The 23910-nt window shown below is 29.2% G+C and overlaps 2 protein-coding genes and 1 long non-coding RNA gene across 4 annotated transcripts; 1 reads left to right on the forward strand and 2 right to left on the reverse strand.

Moving 5' to 3' along the window:
• On the forward strand, window positions 1-3024 carry LOC129287868 (uncharacterized). The gene is made up of 3 exons (XR_008587829.1): window positions 1-162; window positions 1244-1291; window positions 2656-3024. It is a non-coding gene; the product is annotated as an uncharacterized LOC129287868 (long non-coding RNA).
• Window positions 3025-7073: 4049 nt separating this feature from the next.
• LOC129287860 (disease resistance protein RPV1-like) lies at window positions 7074-12937 on the reverse strand. Of its 2 annotated transcripts, XM_054924109.1 has the most exons (7): window positions 12787-12937; window positions 12190-12673; window positions 10917-12018; window positions 10635-10831; window positions 10517-10551; window positions 9041-10408; window positions 7074-7360 (listed from the first exon to the last, which is right to left on the reverse strand). In XM_054924109.1, the coding sequence occupies exons 2-5, from the start codon at window positions 12669-12671 to the stop codon at window positions 10539-10541; spliced, it is 1794 nt and encodes a 597-aa protein (XP_054780084.1). In that variant the 5' UTR covers window positions 12672-12673; window positions 12787-12937; the 3' UTR covers window positions 7074-7360; window positions 9041-10408; window positions 10517-10538. The 2 variants fall into 2 exon arrangements, with proteins under 2 accessions (XP_054780084.1, XP_054780083.1); XM_054924108.1 differs by having other exon boundaries at window positions 9041-10551.
• LOC129289248 (disease resistance protein LAZ5-like) lies at window positions 9080-10339 on the reverse strand. Its single transcript, XM_054926038.1, has one exon. The coding sequence runs from the start codon at window positions 10337-10339 to the stop codon at window positions 9080-9082; it is 1260 nt and encodes a 419-aa protein (XP_054782013.1).
• Window positions 12938-23910: the final 10973 nt, after the last annotated feature.

Here is a 23910-nt window from a genome sequence, read left to right on the forward strand (position 1 = left end):
CTGGTCAGTGAGCCTCGACGTTTTCCTCTCGCTGCTCACTCTTTACTCTCGCGTGGTCTCTTCGGTTCACGCCCGCTCCTTGGCATGATTCCTCCTTTGGCCATGGCATTCTCCTCCATTCCTCCTCCTGCGACGGCGTTCTCAACACAAAACCCCAAATCGGTATGCCCTCTTGTAACCTCTCTCACTCTTTCCCTTCTGTTTCCCTCCTCTCTCATCAAACCCTAGTCACATGTTCCTCTGACTCTCTCCCTCTATCCCTTGATTCTTCTTCTCTTAATATGCTTTTCTACTGTGTTACTTTTGCGTTTGAGGATTCGCTTTCTTTCTAACCTTGATTCATGTTCCTTCCCTTCTTTTCTCCCTTGGTTTCCCTTTATGATTGAGTAATTTATCAGTGAGAGTTGGACAGAGTCGAATGATTTGTGGCTTAACTGTACATAGCTAGGACTTGTACTAGATCTGAGCTATGAAATATTTATATAAAATGCATAGTTGGTTTGGTTTCTCTTCGGATCTCTATGTGATGCAAAAATAGTAGTTAATTACAACCTTGCAATTAATAATGAATTTGGATTGAGATTGTTATATATTAGGCAGGGCATAGTCATGTTATTGAGAAGTGGAATCTTATGGGAACCTGCTATTGCCATTTTTCTTGACTTGTAATGGACGGTTTTGCAATTGTGGTTTAGTATGCATGTATAATAGACAAATTATATTGCAGCCATCACAAATACTTACATCCATTGATAATCTGAAAGAGGAAGGAAATAAATTTTAATATCAAATCAGGCTTTTTGTCTTTGAAAATAAAATGTATGTGGTTTAGTGTGCCTGTTAATCAAATTTAATATCAGATCAGGCTTCTCTTTTATATAACCCACCTTAATTAGGTGAAATTATAAGGATGTTGTATTGCCTTTGAAAATTAGTGAATAAGAGACATCTGATATATAATGAAGTATATTGATCTACTTGATATTCATCAATATCAAGATATCAAAAGGCAATAGATATATTTGAAGATATTGCTCGACAGTCACTGAACAATAATTTACTAAAATATGGAGTTAGCAAACATCTTCTTAATGCTGCCCTTTGCCAGCTTGTCGAGCTGATATTGTTGCATTCACCAACTCCTAAGAGTGATATCAGGTCTTTTAAAGTGACTTCTTTTTAAATGAGTTGCTAATATTTTATAGTAACACATGCTTTAACACTTATTTAATTAATCATGCAGGACTTGGATCCAACTTTCTTCTGAGTTCGTGAGTATAAATTCTTAGCTGTAAGTGTTCAATTTGGCTAGTAATGTTGACTCCACCAGGAGAGGGGAAAACATCCAACCCTATTTAAATGATCTCTCCCTTGCATAGATTGAAGTTAACAATAAAAGTTGTTATGCATTAACTGCTATCTACATAGCTTGTTAACCTTTTGTAGGTGTTTCAATATTCATTGTTCTTTATTGTTTTGAAAAGTCACTACTGGGAAAATGTGAAATAGCATTATATTACTAAATTTGATTTCACTTATAGTGCATCAATTTGACTTATAGAATAGAAATTTGCTGAAGGTGAACTCTATAATTTGGATTGAGTGCATCGTTATATTATAAACTCTGTTAATCTTTTGATAAACTGGGAGTCTCTTCTTGTTGTTGTTGTTGTTTTTTTTTTTTTTGGTTTTGCTTCATTCTTTAAGTTTTTAATATGTTTTTTAACTTTGTAGATGAAAATGCATCATGATGAAGTAAATTCTGTCTTCAATAAAATGTTTTCCTCTTTTGCATTATATAACGGGAAAGACAATTCTGATTTTGTCACTTTAGATGCTATGGGATAAGGTTGTTTTTTAGGCTTCTCTATGGTTTGTTCCTAGCTCTTCTTAAGAGAGTTCATCTTCCCAAAAGTTAGAGATTGGGATGCTTTGTTGCATATTTGATTTTCGAGTTTTTTCTTACTTGAAGTGGTGCTTCTCTCATTCTAATACTTGCTTGCCTGGTGTTATGATTTGGATGTCAAGCCATTTTTCATGGTTAACTGAACTTACCTACATCCTCTATTCCTTTCTCTGTTCTACAGTGTAGAAGTTGATTCCTTCATGTTACTCATGTTCTGGTGGCTATTTCAATATTGGCAGAGTTTGTTATTAGTGCTTGTTTCAGACTATTGAGTTTAATTGAAAATTAATCAACATAGAGTAGATGACTCTCTAGTTTCCTAGTAAAAACCTAGATAACTCCATCAAAATCATAAGTTCTTTGGAGACTGTGTGTAAACTATATGCATGCACCTGAACTGTATATATTATATGAGAAGGAATTCCTTATTGATTCTCTATATAGTTTGTTACTAATGTATAATATTATTTCTCCATCCTCTCTTTGCTTCTGCACTTTCACTTCAACTCAAGCATGCATGAAGGATGGAATAAAGCAATTAGTAAACTGCTTATTGCCTTAACTAGCTACAATTAGTCCTCTTATTCTGTCATGGCATTAAGTGGTCACTTTCCATGCATAGTATGTTAATTTTTAGAATAACTAGAGGTGGGTGGAATCACTTAAATCCATAAATTTTTATTTTTGGAAGTTGTTTATCTATGTGGTTAATTTAATTTTTGACAATGACTTTAAACTACTTATTGCAGAGATCATATCATTGGGAGGAAAATGAAACAAAGATAATTAGGCATGCCTTTGAAGCTATTAGCTCTAGACAACTTAGGAAAGTATGAGTCAAGCATTAGATCAAATGATGTTAGACATGAGACTTCCTATTCAACAAGACATATTTGGGGCTATTTGAAATTTGGGTGAAAGGGTCTCAACTTCATAGTGAAATGTTAGTAGCTCAAATTGCTTGAGGCAACAAGATTCCATTGATGATTGTTTAAAATAACTTTTGTATGAGGCGCTTTGAACTTTTTATGCATGTACATTTTATATTTTGTTCAATTCTATGTATGAAATGGTTTGAACTTTATAATTATAATTGATGTAGTATTGAACTTTTGTTATATTAATGTTATTATAAATTGTGATTAGCAATTTGAATAGATGATTAGTTGTGGCTATACAGGAATCAAAATGTCAAAATTTGAGAATTGATGAGAGATTTGTTAAATTAAATTAATTATTTAATGAGGGATTAGTAGGGATATTTTTTTTAAAAAAAAAAATCAAAGCTTTAGCAAGGAATTTAGAATCCCTCGCTAAAATTTGTGGCGGACATATTTCTAGTAAATTTTGTCTAAAAGATTGGTTATTTTAGTGAGGGAATAGCAAGGACAATGTCCCTTGCTAATATTGTGAGGAACACATGTCCTCGCTAATTCCTAGCTGAAGTGGGTAACTTTTCGAAGCATTTAGCAAGGGATTGGGTTTGTCACTAAATTTAGCTAAGGACATCATCCATTGTTAAATTGAGCGAGTTTATTTTTTGTAACGAAATTAACGAGGGACAAAATGCCTCGCTAATTTTCATTTAACGAGAGACAAAGGCGATTTAATGAGGAATTCGTCCCTCATTAAGTTGATTTTTTGTAGTAGTGTCATAAATAGAAAGTCTCCAACAATAGCTCATGACAGGCTTTCCCATCTTTAGAATCCACAACAAAACTCTCTCAAAACCCCTTTTTCACCTTCTATTGAACCAGTGTGCTGTTAAGCTTGCCCTCCAACATTGTCATTCTTGTTGTTCACCATTCAACCTACCATTGTTGCACCATTCAAAGACGTGTTCCAAGCCACCATTTAAAGTCATGTTCCAAGATGTCGTTCAAGATCCATTTGAGATATCGCTGACCATTACTCGTTCAATTTCAGATTTGCCATTTGAAGTCTCATTATCATCATTCAAAATCTCCTGTCCAAATATACCATAATCGCTCCTTTTCTTCCTTCGAAAGTCTTGTTTTCATTTGTCAAACAAGCATTCTAGATTAGAGTCAATGATAGGGACAGCTCAAGAGAAGAGTGAGCAGAAGTAGAAGTGCAGACAACTTGCGATGACTTGCTAAAATAAGGATGACTTGTTAAGTTGCGATGTGATTGTAAGGCGACAAAGGCTAGCATAAGATAAGTAAAATGGAGATAGTGAAGTGTTGAATCATGAATCCGATTATTTGAATCAATTAGGGGATTTAGGATTGTATTTTTTTTTTTTCCTTCCCTCCTTAGGTCAATAGATATGGGTTCACATGTGAATCATAACATATCTAGTTTAATTTTTTCCAAGTTTAGGAGGGGTCAAGTCATGTGAATTGATTATATATATAATATGTGGGCTTAAATAAGTGATTTACCATTTTACGTTCATATTTGCAAGCCCATCCTTATAGGTTTAAATAAGCTAGCCTTTCTTGACTCTAATGGTAAGTATAGTAGCGGTGTTGAAAATCACTATAAACAATAGTAGCTTAAAAACTGCTATAAATTTTTTTTGTTTTTGTAGTAACAAAACATTTGATAAGAATACTTTCTATAACTCACAGGATTAGAATATATGTATAGTTAGATAGATATAGTTTTTTAGGTTAAAGCCCATTTTCCCCTAAACTATACCTTTAAGGACACCATTATCCTAAACTCCACTCTGATACATTCTTTCCCTTAAATGATAAAAAATGGGTCATTCTTTCCCCTACCCATTAACCCTAGTTAAGTTTGACCATTAAATTCAATTAGGTTGACTAGTCTTCTTATGTGGCATCCATGTGACATCTGGGTTTAAAAAAAAAAAAAAAAGTCTATTTCCCTCTTCTCCTTTTAGATTCCGTTGTGCCTCACACTTTCGCTGAATGATTATTCCTCCCTCATCTCCCTCACTCTCTAGTTTAATGTGATCCCTATTGTCGTTAAATAAAAGTAATCTAGCCTAAAAAATGAAATTGCAATCAATTATAGAATAAACAAACAAAAAATATTATTTATTTCATTGAAAAAACATTTTCGACATGTTTGAGGAGGTTGGTGGGGGAGTTGTGGCAGTTGTGGGCTCTAGTTGGCCTTTAATATGAACTATTCATTTAAGGTCTGCGGTTGTCATGAACTCGATTGTGGGTAAAAATGCCCTCAAATATTTAAAAATGCATTTATTTCTACATACATTTAATGTGCTTGTTAATTGATTTTTTTTATACCAAATATGTACATGTGACACTTCACGTGGCATCAAATGGTGTCCATTCAAAAATTAATATAGTCACTTTTATCTTTGAAGTATTTACTTAGGGATACTTGATGCTGTGAACTCGATTTTGGATCATTTTTTTCCTTATATGTTAAAAAACCTAACATTTAAGGAGCCCTAGTATCTTGAACTTGATTTTGGTTCATTTTTCCTCTTAAATGTTAAAAAACCTAACCAAATATAATGCTACAAGCAAATGTTAATTTAAGTTAATGGGTCCTACCATTGTGTACATGTGGCATCCAAATATATGTCCAGTCAGAAATTAAAAAATTTGTCTCTTAAAGCTGTTAAAAATTAATTGTAAAAAATTCTTCCATGTGTATAGTTGACAACCTAACTCAAATTATTTTTAAGAAAAATTACGCTCCCTCTCTCAATCTCGGCATCTTGCCTTCTTTGCATTGTGTCAATCCTAAAACATACCTTAGATGTAGATAAGCACTTGCTCTCTCTTGAAACAATCATAAGCCTTAGTTATTAAGATTGAGGGCAACTTGTCAAGTGTACACATGGATGAATTTTTCACAAAATTTGAGTCAAGCTGCCAAGTGTACACATGGAAGATTTTTTTTTAAAAAAAAATGAGTCAAGATGCCAACTGTGCACATAGAGGAATTTTTTAATTTATTTTCTGATTGTGACTACATAGAGGATTGTTTTATAAATTTCTGATTTGCTATCCACTTAGATACTACATGTACACACTCATGGAATCCACTAACTTAAATTAACTTTTTTGAGCTAGTTGTATTACTTTTGATCACCAGTTGATTAATTAAGGTAGAAAAGTTCTTTCTGTATTATGGTTCCTTCTTGACACTTCTACCGATTCTCAATCCTTCCATATCCTTCCCTTTTCTTTTGGCTTGATGAAGTTAATTGGTCTCCTCCGACTAGCGATCATATGCTTGTTGATAGAAAGAAGATCACTTGACTCTATGGATATCTTCAACACACAATGGTGGATCTAACTATCATGGGACTTGTCCATGGCTTCCCCTTGGAAAACCCTAGAGGAGAGCCCATTAGCCCCTTGCTAATTAAACGTCATGAGAGGTGAGAATGTCTCTTCATCTCTTCATGGTATTTTGGACTTGGTTCAACTAGGAAGCAATTGTACAAACCAAATATATTTGTGAGAGAGAAGCAAAATCCTTCTATACTCCTTCTATACTTCCAACTAAAATTTCAGCAAGTCAATTTCATGACCATCATTAAGCACACATTAAGGCAGATTGACATTTCTTCATAGAATAAGTGAAGAAGGAATTATTTGTATCACAACGTATTCCTAACAATGCAAAGACCAAATAGCTACTATACTTTACCGAGAGGCTTAGCGTGTGCGTCCTAATTGACCTTCAATGAACCCAATTTTGATATATGCTTGTTTTGGTGATTCAAAAATGATTTTTTTTAAAAAAATACAATATCAATCCACAAAACGCAACTTTTGCAAATGAAAACAAGAGTTGCTTTCAAGAAATTGGACTTGTTAATTATAACAAGTCTATTTTCCATCCATATGGAAGTATATAGAACTATACTTTGACGCAACCCATGAAATTGTAGACTATAAGGAACAATGTTATTGAAGGGCCCAATAACAATAAAAAGAATTAAAAGTTTAAGTATCTATTAGAAGTCTATATCCAACATATTTGGAAGGCCCAAAAAAAGTCATGAATTGCACATGGATGAAGTAAAGAGGCCTAATTCTCACCTACTCAACATCAAATGGGTACATGAAGAGCCCAACTAGAAAGGAAGACATGAATAGCAACTAGGAATGCAATTTTGGACTAATTTAGGGAACAAGAAAATGCATCTATAACTCCTCTTCTGGCAATTTGCGCATCAGATTCAAGGCCCTTGTATGCATACATGATGGGGTTGTTTACTGCTATGATATTTAAATACATGAATGAATTACTGGTTTGTTCCATATAAAACGACTATGCGATGCTCACATGCAGCCAACGGCTAGTTGAGTAAAAGAGAATAATGGTGTTTCTGTTATAAGGAAATTAAACAAAAAAGTGTTACAATAATGGTACTCCTGGTACATATCACATGTCAAAGACACTTCAATGATCATCAGCAAAAAGACTCTTCACTACTGTATTTTGGACTTGATCTTAGGACAAGAAGCAACCGCACTGCACAAACCAAATATATCCATGTCAGGGGCCAAAAAACAATTGATGAAATGCTCCCAGCCTAAATCACAACAAATTCATAACAAGGCCGTCACAAAGTCCCTCAATTAGTGTGGATGGAAAATATTTGCTCAAAACTTGAGTTCACTTTACTGAGTGATTAAATTCCTACCTCTAACCTCTAACTCAATTACTGGGTGAAAGCTTCACATTAATAATTCCGGGAACAAACTAAAACATTAGGGAAACATTATTATTCTTAATAGGTAGATGCCAAAAGATCTGCCCAAGCCACACAAATTGAGTAACAAACAAGCATTCAAGGAAGTTGATAACAATGCATTACTGGACTGGGAAGAGAGAAAAAAAGAAAAGGAGAGGCATTAAACAGTCTATTAAGGTAAGGATAAGGAGCAAAAAAAAAAGATATATTTTGAAACTTTCTTCATGGTAATAAAAGCTGAGGAAAAAAATAAAAGGGATAATAAAATTTTTAATCTGTCAAATTTGTCTCTGTTATTTAGTTTTTTAAGTTTAATTTTGATTTATTTATTCTTTTATATTTTCTTAAATTATCATTTTATTGGTTTCTTATGTTTTAAAACACAAATTTATTATGTCAAAACATTAATCAAGTCCAAGAACAAGGCTCAACCCAACAGACTTAAGTCCAAGATAATAACACATGGACCAAAGGGCTGAGCCCACTAGAACTAAGAATCCATCTGATTGTATTCAATTGTCATTGTTCATTATCATTGTACACGTGGCCTCTGTTTAAGCTCTGAAAAACTTCTCTATGTAAGGAATAATAAACCTTGGGTTCTGTGAATACTATATTACACTTTACTTCTTGGTGTTTTCTTATCTCAAATTAATGTAATATATAAAGTATTTTAATAACTTGATATGCATATGTAACTAAATAAAAATAAGTTAAATTTTAAATTAGTTTAATTTTTATTAATCTAGTCCCTTAAACAACATTTAGTTCATTTATTTTTTAAAATTTCTGAGTCTTTTTTACCTATCTAAATAATTACATTTTTTTAATTTTGTTATTCATGTTAGGAGAGTTTTACATTGTTACCTCCTATTTACACAATAAAGACCAATAAATTTAATTTTGTTATTCATGTTAGAAAAATTTGGTGATTCAGAAAATATTATCCTCACAAATAAAATGTAAATACAAGATCAATCAATAAATAGAAAAATAAAACAAAGTAGATAGCAAAAGTACACTCTCATAAAAAAATTTACATCTATCTCCAACATATATATATATATATATATATCTTTGTGCGTGTATGTTGTTTTGTATATATTGTCGGTATAATTTACAATAGTTATTATCCATGTTAGAGTACTATGCTGTATAAAAACTATGTAGAGAAATAATAAATAACACACACACACATATTAAAGAATTGTTCAAAAAAAAAAAGGACTCTGAGTAAAAGGGCATACTTATTTTTTCAATAAGATGTAAATATTGAAATAATAAATACAATATTGTAAAAAATTTACCACTTTCATTTAGTATATCTAAGCACAGAAGAAATATCTAATTAATTTTTTTATATCAAGAGTGATTTTAAGATAGTAGTGAAGGTGAGCTTATAAATAAAAAGCAAAGAAGGGAGAGATACTTGTAAAGATATATGAAAGAAACTGTACGTGTGGGTGGTGATGCTTTTGTTTGCTTGTGTATAAATTTTAGTTGCAAGGGGTGACAGGTGAAGTCGTCATGAGATTTGTTGGAGGGAGTCGCTCTTCATCCGAGTCTGACTGTGAGTTATATGTCACGTGCACTCCACATGCTTTCATTGGAACTGTCTCTACCTCTCCATGATCAAAATCAACGTAATAGTCCGCAGAGAATTCACATGAAATCTTGGCAACATCACCTGCTCCAGCACCAAACGAATCCCTTTCCAATTCCATGTGCCATATGCAAACACAATCCGAATTCATTTTAAGGAGGGAGGAAGCAAAAAATGAACTGCGGAATTTGTTGTCATCATCATAAGAGAAATCACAGTAGATCGTCAACATTTTAGGTGAGCAAAGATGAGAAGGAACAATGCAGCAACACAATATGATGGGTGATCGTTTGAGATTGCAGATGACTTCCATAGCATTGGAAGCCTCTATCTGATGTTTATATTCCATCCATTTTGGAACTCTGCTTTCGGGGTAACAAGCCCAAACAAAACGAAGCTTCTTATCCTCACAGGCTGAAGTCAAAGAGAAATGAGTTAGTTTCTCAATGAAGCGAAGAGAACACTCATCCAACTTTATACAATCATCGAAATGAAATTGACACTGATTTTGAACTAGAGAATCAGAGAATACAATCTCTAATGAAGTGCATCCTCCAGCATATAATACTTTAAGGAAGGGAGGAAGTCCAAGTATAGACTTAAGCCTCTCGCAGTCTTTCAAGATCATGATTTTCAAGCTTGTTAAGGCCTTGATATTGTCAGGGATTTCCAGCAAGTAACTGCATCTTTCCAAACTTAGGTCTTTTAAATTACGCCAAGCATCAAAAAGAGAGCGCAGCTCTGTTGTGTGGATCACCTGTTGGAAATTCAAAATTCTAAATTTCTCAAGATTTGTCAAGCCACATAGCTCACTTATCGGAAGACTCCTTAATCTTTCACCCTTATAAATCACAAGGATTTTGAGCTCCGTGAAACCTCCCATTGGCAGCAAATGCAATATTTCAACTTCAGTCTCACTGAAATACAAACTCCCCAATTTCTTTGATGACAAACTGAATTTCCGGAGGCTCTTACAAAAGCCAAAATCAAGGTAAGAGAGAGATTCTAAATGAGTCTCACTTTCAAGACTTTCTAATTCCCGACAAAAACAAACATTCAATCTAACAAGAGATTGGAGAGATAAAATAGATGGATGAATACTATGTAGACTTTCACACATCCAGAGATTGACTTCTTCAAGATTATATGCCATAGAGAAATTAGGCAGCTCAACCAATTGTTTACACCTAAACAAATTTAATGTCTTTAGATTCACAAGATCCTGTGACAATGGAAATGGAAAAGTTTTTCACATAAAAGCCTAATAATTTAATTAAATTGAAGAGAGAGAGAGAGATACACATATTAATTAGTGTGTGTGTATAAATACCTGCACTCCATCCCAAAGCTCTTTAATATTGCTGTCTGTCATATGAAGTACAACAAGGTTCTTACCATTAAAGCCCAACGGCAAAGACTTCAGTGGTTATTGTTCCCAATAAAAATACCTTAATTTCTTTGGAAAAGAGCCCAGACCAAAAGGAAGCTCTATATGATGATATGTCTTGTGCTCAATCATCCGTGGTTTAGGGTGAAAAATTTTGAGAAATCTTAAATTTTTCATCTTTGCAAAGGTGTCTGGGTCCAATTGTAAATGTTTGATTTGATCCAAATCCAATATGATGCCTTCAATTTTATTAGTTCCCTGAACAAAAAACAAAATAAATATAATATTAGTTTTATAAAAATTGTTCTAGAAAAATAAAAAAAATGATATAAATTTCACTTACCATGTTACTTTCTAATACATTATAAATTTCATCTGTATCTTTTAATCGGCTACGTAATGCAGGATCTTTAATACATTCCGCACGAACTATTTGCTTAGCCATTTCTCGTATCAAATCATGCATTTCAGTACTTTTACCATTCAGCCAACCTGGTTTTATGAGAGATTTATCCATGAGATTTTGTATTCCACTAACTGCTTTAAAACCACAAGCTTCTAGCACATGAATAACTCTATCTTTTTCTTCTCCAATGAAAAAAAATGCAATGTCTAAAAATATTTCCTTATCCATGTCATCTAATCCATCATAACTAACTTTCAATATATTTTGAATTTCTGGATGGGGACACTTTCTAAGTTTCTCAAGCTCACTCTCCCAGTATGCCTTATCTCTAGAATGAAAATGGGAACCCAAAACTTCTAAAGCTAGAGGAATGCCTTTAGCATAGGCAACTGTCATTTCTGATAGCCTTTCATATCCCACATTAGGGTGAGTTTGCTTGAAGGCATGTAAACTAAAAAGTTTTAGTGATTCTTCAAAATTCAACTCCTTGACTTCATGTATATATTCATCATGAATCCCTCCAATCCTAAAAACATGCTTGTCTCTACTTGTTACAATTACTCTGCTGCCACGCCCCAAGCAAAGTTGTTGTCCAGCTAGATCTTTTAATTGCTTTGAATTGGATACATCATCAAGCACAATCAAGACTCTTTTTCGTGATAGCCTTCTCCTTGCATAATTCATATCTATGGGGAGACCTGCATCTTGGTCTAATAGCTTAGAAAGAAGCTTTTGACGCAAATGACTCAAACCATTGCTCTTCGTTGATTCCTCTCTCACATTTTCTATGAAGCAATAGCTTTCAAATTGAGAAGAGAATTTGTCAAATGTAGCTCGAGCCAGGGTTGTTTTGCCTATCCCACCAACACCCCAAATACCAAGAAGTAGAACTTCCTGTGACGTAATTTTCATTAATGATTCAACAATGGCGAGATTTTGATCCAATCCAACTAGATGGGATTGTGGCGCAACCGGGTTGTTATCTTCCAATTTTTTTAGGACATCTTGGAGTATTGCATCAATGAGCTGTGATTCGTTTCTAGCATATTAAAAATAAAAGAAAATAAAATTATTACGAGCTACTCATTATATAAGAATAATAAATGCATAGACATAATTTGGTATTACCATATTCTAAATCATTTTGGGGGTAACTAAGAAAGGGCTTTAGAAACTCTATAAAATGATGTATTGAATAACTAAAACTTACTGAAAATTTGATGAATGATAACCAGATAAGTCTGCGGTTTTCTTCAAGACAGATCTCCAATTTTTCAACTCGTTTGAGTTATCCTTGAACTTCAGTTCAAGATGTGCAAATGCATCTGCATAAGTTCGTTTTTGACGCCTGACATCTGAAGGATCTACACAATAGAAAACTGGTAACACAATTTGTCCGCTTGCTTCCTTACATTCCATGATTTTGACAAGCTCTTGCAAGCACCACTTTGAAGAAGCATAATCTTTGGAGAATATGACCAACGCAATCATTGATCCTTCTATGGCTTCGTCAAGTGCAGACGATATTTGATCTCCTCTCTCCAGCCTGTCATCCACATAGACGTCTACCTGCTTTCGACGCAGCTCCTTTGTTAAATGGCTGAGGAAACCAGATCTGATGTCTGAACCTCGAAAGCTGATGAAAACATCATATTTCACTCGGGAAGAAGAAGCAGAAGCAAACACAGCCATTGCTGAGGCACCAAAAACAAAAAAACAAAGTTTTATAGGTTGTTGATTTTAAAAAGACACAGAAAGAAAAGCGTTCAAGTTGTTAGGGAAGGAGGGAGAAAGATCAGAAGAATACCTTGGTGGGAGTAACTAAATCAAATCAAAGGTTGAAGTCTTGAAGTTGATTGGGCGAATTTGCTTATCCTGCGAATTAGATCGACACAACAGAAAAATGAGTCTGAGTATATTGAGCCTTTGTTCAAATTGAAGTTAACAAGGAAATTTCCAGGAAGTAGACAAATGAGTCAATGAGCCTTGACTGGTGAGGCATTGTTTTTATTGAAAGATAAAACTGTCGGTGGAAATTTCTTGTTTAAAATAAGAAGAAATTTCCAAGAAATAATGAAAAACTTTGGTCCCCAGCTCTTTTTGACTACAAGTCAACAGCCCTTTCTCTTTTGAGTTTTTCTTGTTTAAAGTAATTAAAAACTTTTAGAAAGTCTTGAAAATAAATTAATTAAAGAAGAAAGTGAGTAGCAATTTCAAAGAAATATGAAATTTATCTTTTCCTGATTCTTTTGACTCTGTCAAAATGTGTTTTTTTGTTTTTTTTTTTTTTGGGTCCGTTTTCTGGTTTTCAGACACGGTTTATTGTACTATGAAGTAGGATTTTCCATGAAGATGTAACAAAAATGGGTCTGTACAAAGATTGTTTATTTGTTTCCCACGTCCAAATAAGAAAAAAATATTTCTTTTTTGTTTGATTTTAAGGGGCTTTACCGCAAAACTTCTTAATTATTGTTCCCTCCCATTATAATATATGTCATCAGCTAAAAATATTATTTTATCTAAAATATAAGATATTAAATATGTTTTATAATTATTTTTTAACTATATCCTTACTAATTCATTTATTATTTTATAAAAAAAATGATATATTAGAATTTAAATTGCCATTATCAAAACACTTATATAGAGTGTTTAATAAGGATATGATTAAAAATGTAATTTTTTTTAAGGTTTTACCTAAATTTTTTTGAGAACCTTGAAGTAATTACTGATTAATATCTTATATTGTGATTAAGAGAAAGTATGTGATAGTAATTAACCAATTAAACTATTGAGAATATATGACAATTGAATAAGTGAGGCTCTAACTTCTTAAAAAACCAAGGTCTTATCATGAAATTACAAAATTAATCCCAGAAGAGTAAGAGTAAAGTTGTACTAGTACATATGATTTAGTACATTTCTTATGCTGTTACACACACACACACACACACACACACACACACAATTTAGAAGACTTAATTTGTTGTTTTTTTAAAAAAATTAATCATTTAATTTTTGTAATTTTAACTTAGTTGTAACTCAATCTCTAAACTTTGATTCGTTATAACTCAGTCTTTATAGTTTTAACTCGGTTGTAACTCAGTTTTTAAACTTTGCCTCTTGCAATTTAGTTCCTATAGTTTCAACCACTTAAATATCGATCCCTATATTTAAAAAAAATAGAATTATAAAGATTAAAAATATTTTGAATCTTTATTATTTATAATATTTAAAAATTAAAAGATAAAAATTATAATATTTTGAAATTTTAATATTATAATATTAGTAAAAAAATTATAAGATTATAATTATGTTAAAATTTTTGCTCTACTATTTTTTAAATTATTAAACCTTTTAATATTTATAAATATTATAATATTAAAGGCTTAAAATATTTTTAATCTTTACACTTTTATTTTTAAAATATAAGAATCAATATTTAAGTGGTTAAAACTATAGGGACTAATTGTAAAAGGAAAATTCAAGAATTGAGTTACAACCGAGTTAAAACTATAGGAATTGTGTTACAATGAGTCAAAGTTTAGGAATTGGGTTATAATTGAACCAAAATTACATAGACTAAATATTAATTTTTTCTATTTTTTAGAAGGTATTTATGTGTATTTTATGGATTTTTTTCATTTTTGAAGTTATTTTTAAGTCAACTAATAATCAAAATTAACTCTTTTAATGACCTTGTGTTTAATGTATTATTTCCAAATTTTGAAAGAGGAATTATACCATATGAAAGTTTAAAATATTAGATACTCCTAAATGAATAGCAGAGGGGTAAAAATAATCATTAACTTTAATAATAATCATAATAAATTTATATTTAAGAATCCAAACTATAATAAATAAATATGGGTACTATTGAAACATAAAATTAAAACTAATCTAACTTCAATTATATTAAGAAAATGAGCTTTTCAAAATTTTCTTTCATTAAGAACGTAAGAGAATAATCAAGGACTGTTTAGCTTTTATTCTCACTTTGTTTTTAAAAATTATTTGTAAACCAATTTTTGAAAGTTGTTTTCAAAACAAAAAAAATAGAAGTATATTTAAGTAGCTTAATTTAAAAATAATCTAAAAATAAAATTTTCCTAATAATGACAATAATTAGTGGCTAATGAGTAATGATGGTAGTTTATGATAGTGATTGGTGAAATGATTATAATTTTAAATAATCAAATTAAAATGTATCTTGTAAAACATGAAAAATAAAATAAAAAATAACCTTAAAATGTTTCTATTTTTTTTAAAGCAAAAAATGAAAGTAATTTAGGAAACAATTAAATTTGTAACACTTATTTAAATGAGTTTTAAAATTTTTTATTTTCAAAAATAGAAAACAAATTTTAAAAACAGAACACTTTTTCACTTTTCTTATTGTATTCAAATGAGTACAAGCCTTTTCTCTTTTGTGTTTCTAGTTTTGTTTAAATTGAGCAAAACTTTCTTGTACCAACTGAAAATAAAAAAGGAAGGTACGCAGAAATTTCCACAAAATATGAAAAAATAATCTTCATGAATCATAAGCCCTTTTTGACCCGGTTGAAAAACTTTTCTCTTTTTTGGGAGAAAATGTTATCCCAGAATCCGCGGAGAGATTTTATATAAGACAAGGACCTTTTTTTTTTTTGGCCAAAAGCAAAAGAGAAGGGCCTGAAAAAAATTTACTGCAATCCCCAGTGCCTGCATGAAAATAAATTTTTATGAGAGAGATCTAAACACTCTTTAAAATCTCTTAAAATTATATAGATGTGTGCATAAATATGGTTCATTTGAGTTTTGATAAATAATCATACATAATTAATAATAATTTATTTAAAAATGAATAAGTTACAAAATTTAATAATATAAGTTAATTGTACAAGTATTAGTTATTCATAAACAAACATCTATTTAAGTTTAACAAGTAATCTTACATATAATTAACCATAACTCATTTAAAATTAACAATTATTATAATTCCTAGTACATATTTAATTGTTCATGTGTTGGTCATACATAACAAACTTCTCTTTGAGTTTTAACAAATATTCATTTAAACATATGACCATAACTGATGCACATATTTAATTTATTTAAGTGTTAGTAATGTATAAATAAGTTCCATAATATTGAGCCTTTGTTCAAATTACTTAACAGGGAAATTCCAGGAAGTAGAAAAGTGTGCTAATGATCCTTGTCTAGTGAGTCCATTCTTATTGCGCGTTAAAACTGTTGGTGGGAATTTCTTGTTTAAAATAAGAAGAAATTTCCATGAATTTTGAAAAACTTTCGTCCCCAACTGCAAGTCAACATCACCTTCTTTTTTGTTTTTCTTGTTGTTAAAGTAATTAAAATACTTAACTTTATGTCCCAAATAAAAAAAACTCTTCATTTTTATTTTTATTTCAAACTAATTAAAAATTTTCTTTTAGCAATGAAGAGAGGAAGTTCAAAAATGATAATAAAAGCCCATCAAAATATATAAATAATAATTCAATCTCTTAAAATATTATAATTTTTGTAAAATTTTATATACCTTTTTGATATTAGTAATTTTAGATTAAATAATTAAATATTATCTGTTTTAAAAAAAAATAACAGGTTGTATTTTTATTTTCTCAATCACAACAATTCAGTGAATCGTAAAAATTGAATAACTTGCTCACAAAAAATTTTTTATAATTAATAAATAAGTTCTAAAAATAATTAATTTTTAATTATAAATTTTATTTTTTTACCAATAAAAATTAAACTTTTATTTGAACAATCACAACTTTTATTTTAAATTATAAAATTTAAATAAAAATTATAATTTTAAGTAAAATTTTTTTATTATTAAAGTTTAAATTCTAAAAATAATCAATTAAACTTTTATTTTGTGTTTATCGTAAGAATTCAACAAAAAATTGCAACTTTCCATGTGATTTTTTTTATCATTGAAATTTATATTTTAAAAATAATTAATTATAGTTTTGTTTAAATGATCATAATTTTTACTTTGTGAATTACAAAAATTAAACAAAAAATTATAATTTTTTCGTGTACCTATTATTTTTTTCTATATTAAACAAGGGATAATAGTATTTAATCTAAAATTATTAATATAAAAAAGATATCTCAAATTTTAAAAAAATTATGGTATTTTAAAAAATTAATTATATTTTGAACAGAAAAAATTTAATTATTATTTATATATTTTTAAAAGATTTATTGACATCTTTTCACAAAAGGGCGTAAAAATTTTAACGAAATAATAAAAATTTATCTTTTGCTAAGTCTTTTTGACTCAGTCAAATGAACTTTTTCTGCATTTTTTTTTTCCAATTTGCCACTTTTTTGCTTTTCAGACGCGGGTTCATTGTACGATGAAGTTAAGATTTTCCACGAAGATCCAAAAATATTTCTTTTTTGATTGATTTTAAGGGGCTTTATTTGGCCCCAAAACTTCTTAATCATTTCTCCCTCAATCATAGTACTGCACGTCTTCTAAAAAATTTATTTGGCAAAACATATGGAATATTATATATTTTATAATTATTTTTTAACTATATCCTTACTAATTTATTTATTATTTTTTAAAATAATACATTGAAATTTCAATTTTTTATTAAAGAACTTATGTAAAATATTTAAGAAGAATAAATTACAAATATTAAATTATTTTTAAGATACCAAGGCTTTATTAAACTTTTTAAGAATCATGAAGTGATTACTTATTAATATCCCATATTGTGGTAAGAGAAATATGTAATATGTAATTAACCATTGAGAATATTATTAACTATGACAATTAAATAAGTAAGGCTTTAGCTTTATTAGAAAACCAAGTTCTTATCCTGCAGTTACAAAATAATTACGTACAAGTAAAGTTACACTTGTACCTATGATTTAGTACATTCTTATCATGTTTTTTTTATATAAATTTAGAATACCTAATTTATATTAATTATAGGATATTTATATGCCATTTTATGAATCTTTTTTTTTAAATTTTTGAGGTTATGTTTTATAATTTTTCAAGTCTAACTAATGATTAAAAATAACTTTTTTAACTACAAGATGTTGAATACATTATTTTTCAAATATTGAAGGAAGAAATTGCACCTATCATATGAAAGTTTAAAATATCAAATGTTTTTAATCAAATAGTTGAGGGAAAAATGCCATTTGACCCAATAATAATCATAATAAATTTATATATAAAGAAAGAAAACAAACCATAATATATAAATATGGATAAAATTGGAAAAACATAAAATTAACTAATCTAACTCAATTTTTATTAAGAAAATAAGACTCTCAAAATTTGCGTTTCATTAAGAATGTAAGAAAGTAATCATGAGCCTGTATAATTCTTGTCTCACTTATTGTTTCTTAAAACTATTTTCGTAAATAAATTTTTCAAAATTGTTTTCAAAAAAAATGAAATAAAAATCTATTAATTATATTATTTAAAAATAATTTTAGAACTAAAGAATTGACTAATAATAACAATAGTTAGTGGCTAATGATAAAGACTTATAATAATAATTATCAAACTGATATAATTTTCACAATCGCGTGCAATATATCTTGAAAAAAATAAAAATAAAACAAAAATAATTTTAAGATGTTTCTATTTTAAATGCAAGTAATTCAGGAAACAAATAAGAGTCTAGTTGTTTAAAATAAAAAATACTTCCTCTATTTAAACATGTAAGATATTTTAGAAAAGTTAGATGTTTAAAAATGTAAGGCATTTTTTCTTTTAGTTGTAACTTTCAAGTGTAATCATTATCATTTTACAAGTGTCACTATTGATAATGATTTTTATTTATTGTAGGGTATTTAATAGGGATAAATACTTTATTGAAAGATTGAGATTAAATTAAAAACTACTTTACATTTTTTAAAGGAAGAAAGTAAGTGATGTTTTTACATAGTTTGAAGATTTCATAAAAAAAAAACTTATTTTATAAAGATTTCATAAAAGTAGGCATTATTTTATGTTTTGATGCAATAATAAAAAATTAATTAATATTTAATTATTTTTAAATTGTATGATATCTTTCTTCATTTATATTTTATAAAAATGATCTATTATTCTACTCCTTCTGTTAAAAATATAAGGAGTTAGATGTTTAAAAATGTAAAATATTTTTAGTCTTTCGAGGTGTAATTATTATCTTTTTTTAAAAGGTGCCCATATTGATAATGACTTTATATTATTTATAGGTATTTAATAAGGATAAATATAAAAAGATAGAATTAATTAAAAAATAGGTAACTACTTTATTAGGGTGAAATTTAATTAAAAATACCTTACATTTTTAAATGAAGGGAGTATTATTTTAAATTTTATGATATCTTCTCATATAACCTCTCTTTAAAACATATTTTTATTTATTGTATTAGATTATTTTCAGCTTCTTAAAGTAGTAAAAAATATACTTTTTTATTTTAATTATTTTCAAAATTTTAAGCAAGCATTATAAAAACTCACAAAATATATTTTTAAAAAAATAAATAATTTTTTATCAAATAAGTTGAAATAAATGGGCATAAATCTATAACACTTACCTAAATGAGTTTGAAAAAAAATTAAAAATTTTGACAAAATAAGGGAAAATCATCTTCATGAATTCATGACCCTCTTTTGACTTGGCTTTTTGGACTTAATCAAAACTGTTTTTCTTTTTTTTTTATTTCTTTTTGTGCACAAAACTATCATCATCTAAAAATTTCGGAGAGATTTTATGTGAAAGAAGGACATTAAAAATAGAGAAAATTACATGCAGATTTCATAGAAAAAAGTTTATTATCAAAAAGTCCTATGAATTTTAAAAAATACTTCAAATTCCAAATCCTGCACATTAACAACTTAACTAAAGACATTGAAATTGAGCAACGGCCATTCTTGAAAATCTAATAACGGTTGTTTTAAAATTACATTAATGGTTATTGCTTAGTTGTTAATACCCTTAGCAAATGTCAATGGCAAGATTTGAGACTTGAAAGTATTTTATAAAATTTATTAAAACTTTTCAGTAATAAACTTCTTTCTGTAGAATCTAAATGTAATTTCCTCTTAAAAATATGAAATTTCATTGCACTCTCAAATGCCTACTTCAAAATAAAATTTTATGAAAAAAGACCTAATTATCCCTAAAATTCTATTAATTCATAAATAAGCATCTATTTGAATTTTGACAAATAACCATATGTAATTAGCAACAACTCATCAAAAATGAACAAGTTATAAAATCTAATAATACAAGTTTAATTGTACAAAGCTTAGTCATGCATAAATAAGTATCAATTTAAGTTTTAACAAGTAAACTTACATAATTAATAACAATTCATGGGTAATTAATAAGTGACTATAACTGATAATATAGATTTAATTATACATGTGTTGGTCTTTCATAAATAAATATCTATTCAGATTTTGACAAATAATCATATATAATTAATAATTCATTTATAATTAACAAATGACTCTAACTAATAGCATATGTTTAATTGTATAAATGTTAATTCTTTTTTTTATAAAGATATAAATGTTAATCCTTTATAAATAAATATCCATTTGGGTTTTGACAACGAACCATATATAATTAACAACAATCCATTAAGTTATTGAACTTTAGGGATAATTAAGTATTTTCTCATAAATTCTTATTTTTAGCTAGGTATCGAGTGAATGCAATGAAATTTCATATTTTTAAGGCCTTTTATGATATAAAAATATCTAATGAACTGTAGATGACCTTTTCCTCCATTTCTTTTAAATATAGGTCAAGGAAGCAATCATATAACAAACAACTAACTAATTCATATAAAAATATAAACGTCTTTAATTCAATAGGGGTTGTTTTGGTCAAAACAAAAAAAATCTAATAGGGGTGTAAGAATTATGGCCTCCATGCTACATGATACTCCCTTTATAAAAGTACTCTTATATAATATTTACAGGATCACTTATTCTTAAAAGCACTCCAATAGGTTATATATAGGAACTGTAATGACCTTAAATTTTAAATTAAATAAATTAATTTTTTCTAAGAATTAATATTTTATTTAACTTAGTTTTATAGTAAGTGGATAGAGGTAGCTGACAAGGAACTTATTTTAGTAACTTTCTTGAAGATCCAAAGTTGAAATTTTACTAAGCAAAAGTTAGGTTTTATTTATTTTTTATTTATAGAAAATGTCGTGCCTTTTTAATAATTTTTCCTTGGGCTTTACTTGTAATTTTCCAATTGTCTTTTTGAATCAATTTATATTCTCCCGTCCGAACCTTCACGAAACAGAGCACCCCTTTTTTTATGTCTCTTCTTTCTCTCCACCGCCAATATGCTCCTCCGGTCTTCACCGTCGACCCATCTCTCTCCAGTCCCCGCTGTTGGTTTTCTCCATCACCGTCGACTCGTGCTATCCTTACTGTCACGATTGGCTGCTAGAGGTGGTGGAGTCGCCGGATTCTCTTTTTTCGTCATTGTCTGTTCTTTCAGGAAATTGTGCATCATTAGAATTAAAGTAAAAAGACAAGAGAAGCAAGCTTTAAAATTTTTGAGAAACTCTCAGGTGAGGTGGGTGGGTAGTGTCCCAAATAATTATTTGCAAAATGTTTATAAAATTTCTTTATTTAAATTTTATAGCATTTCTTTATAAGTTGTATAAATATTCTTGTTAATTATATTTTTATAATTTATACAATTCTTTTTACTTACCTCACTTTTATATTAATTGTTTATATGAAATTTCTTTAGTTTCATTAAGAATTATGCTATTGTTAAAGAATATTTGGATTTGGTACATTATTGACCGATTATTTATTCTAAACATTTCTTTTGTTTAAATTTTATAATTTATATGACAGTTGTTAATACGGTGATTTGTGCACGGAGAATAATGAAAAGAAAATTCATAGTGATAGTTGAATATTATATTTTCAAAGGTATGGTTTTCAATGAATGTTTCAACCCCGTGCACGCTTGATTTAATTAGGGGGATTGAGTTCAGAATGCTAAATGTTAACGACAGTTCCGTTAGCCCTTGGTGCGCCCATGTACACCTAACTAGCAGGGTGTTGAAGGTGTTAGCCCCATGTGCTGGCCAACACACGCGGAATGGAGGATGTAGTTTCGTGGATATAATCTACGCCTGTTATTCGTGAACTTTATGCTTGCGCCTGTTTTCATGACTTCTTGCCACACCCGGATATGTTACTTACCTTGTGGACTTTGTGTCAATGCCTATTAATCGTTCTGATCAAGTCCCGTTAAAGAAAGGATTTTGAAACTATTTTTCTTTAAATTTGATATTAGGAAGCAAACTGTTATTTTTAACTATATGTGGATTTTATATTGAGTAATATATCTAATATACATACATATTTCAAGATGTTTAAACATGTGTAGAAATTTAAGAAATTTGGAATCTGAAACTTTAATAATTTCATTTGTATTTATGTATTCTTGGTTCATATTATTTTTAATTGATTATTTTAGTAAATTTATAATTGACTCATTGATTGCTTTCTATTATTTCTTTCAACTATCAATTGGGATGCTATTCACCGGAAAAATTTTCTTTGGTCTCAGATATTGAAATTGACCCTGCACCTTCTATTGATCGCTAAGGGACACAATTATTTTTGGAACAGTGGAAGTATGTGGTAGTTACTTTTGATGTAAATATATTTATATTATGAAATTGTAACTTAATACTTCACGTATACCGTAATTAGGTCCTGGTTTTATTTTGCTAATAGACAATCGTTAGTGTGAAGCTAGTCTCCTTTGTGATGGCTTGTTTCACTATTGTAGGAATTTGGGGAGGTCCAAGTTATAAGGAAGATTTTGTCAAAATTTCTACAAAATATTTAAGACTTTACAAACTTTATAAAAATATATAAAAAACTATATATCAAAAATTTAGCTTAACTTATGACTAATTAAGGCTTATGAAATATGAGGTTATCTCATATTCTATGCTGGTCATATCCTTAATATTGGAGTGTGACAGGAACACTCTAAGTAAAAGCACTTCTGTAGCCTTATTTATTTATTTTTAAATATTATGATTTTTGTTTTACAATGCTACAACTTCATAAATTGATTCGCAATATTCTAACGTATGAAAATTAATAAAAAAAATTATTTTCATTTACACATTAGAAAATATAATAAATTTTTGTGGATTTAGGAGCCACAATGTTTCGAAACATTACACCTAAAAAGTAAAATATTATTTACATAAAAAATGAAGAAGATTGCCACCCTATAATGATGCCAACATGCAAAAATAAGCAAAACAAAAGTTTAGGATCACAAAAGTCCTAAAAAAAAAAAGGAAAACAACAAAATAATATGGAAACAAGTAATGAATACAAGTGATAATTTTAAACAAAATTTTCTTTGTAACTTTGGAACAACGAGGAGTTGCTATCATTTTTTCGCAATAAAAACAAGCAATTGGAGGGAGGGATTCTTTCTCTATGCTCCGCTGATCACAAATAACTAGTTTTTTTTTTTTTCCTTTAAATTGAGTTATATATCTACTTAAAGCTTAAAAAGATGTGGCAATAGAAAAGCAAAAATACGTCACCTTTTTTTTATCTATAACAACAATACTTCAACTTGCCTCTTATAAAAAACAATTACAGTTTAAATTGTTCTTGTGGGTAAGGAGAGTAAATAAGGGAACTTATTAGTTACATGGATTTTAATTCTACATATGAAAGTGCAAAACCAGCCAATGATTGTTGAAAACATAATTTGTTGCTCAGCAACACTAACACTCATGGACTTCAATCAATGGAAAGAAGCATCAAGAGACAGAAAGGAACGCCTCAAGGACAAGGAAGAATATGTTCTAAACATATGATTTACTAAGTATATCACAGGGGGTGCATTAAATAGAGAGCATGATATTCTATTATTTTTTT

Source organism: Prosopis cineraria, unplaced genomic scaffold (genome assembly GCF_029017545.1).
Source record: "Prosopis cineraria cultivar Desert tree isolate PC_DT_omini unplaced genomic scaffold, ASM2901754v1 PC12, whole genome shotgun sequence".
Lineage (NCBI taxonomy): Eukaryota > Viridiplantae > Streptophyta > Magnoliopsida > Fabales > Fabaceae > Prosopis > Prosopis cineraria.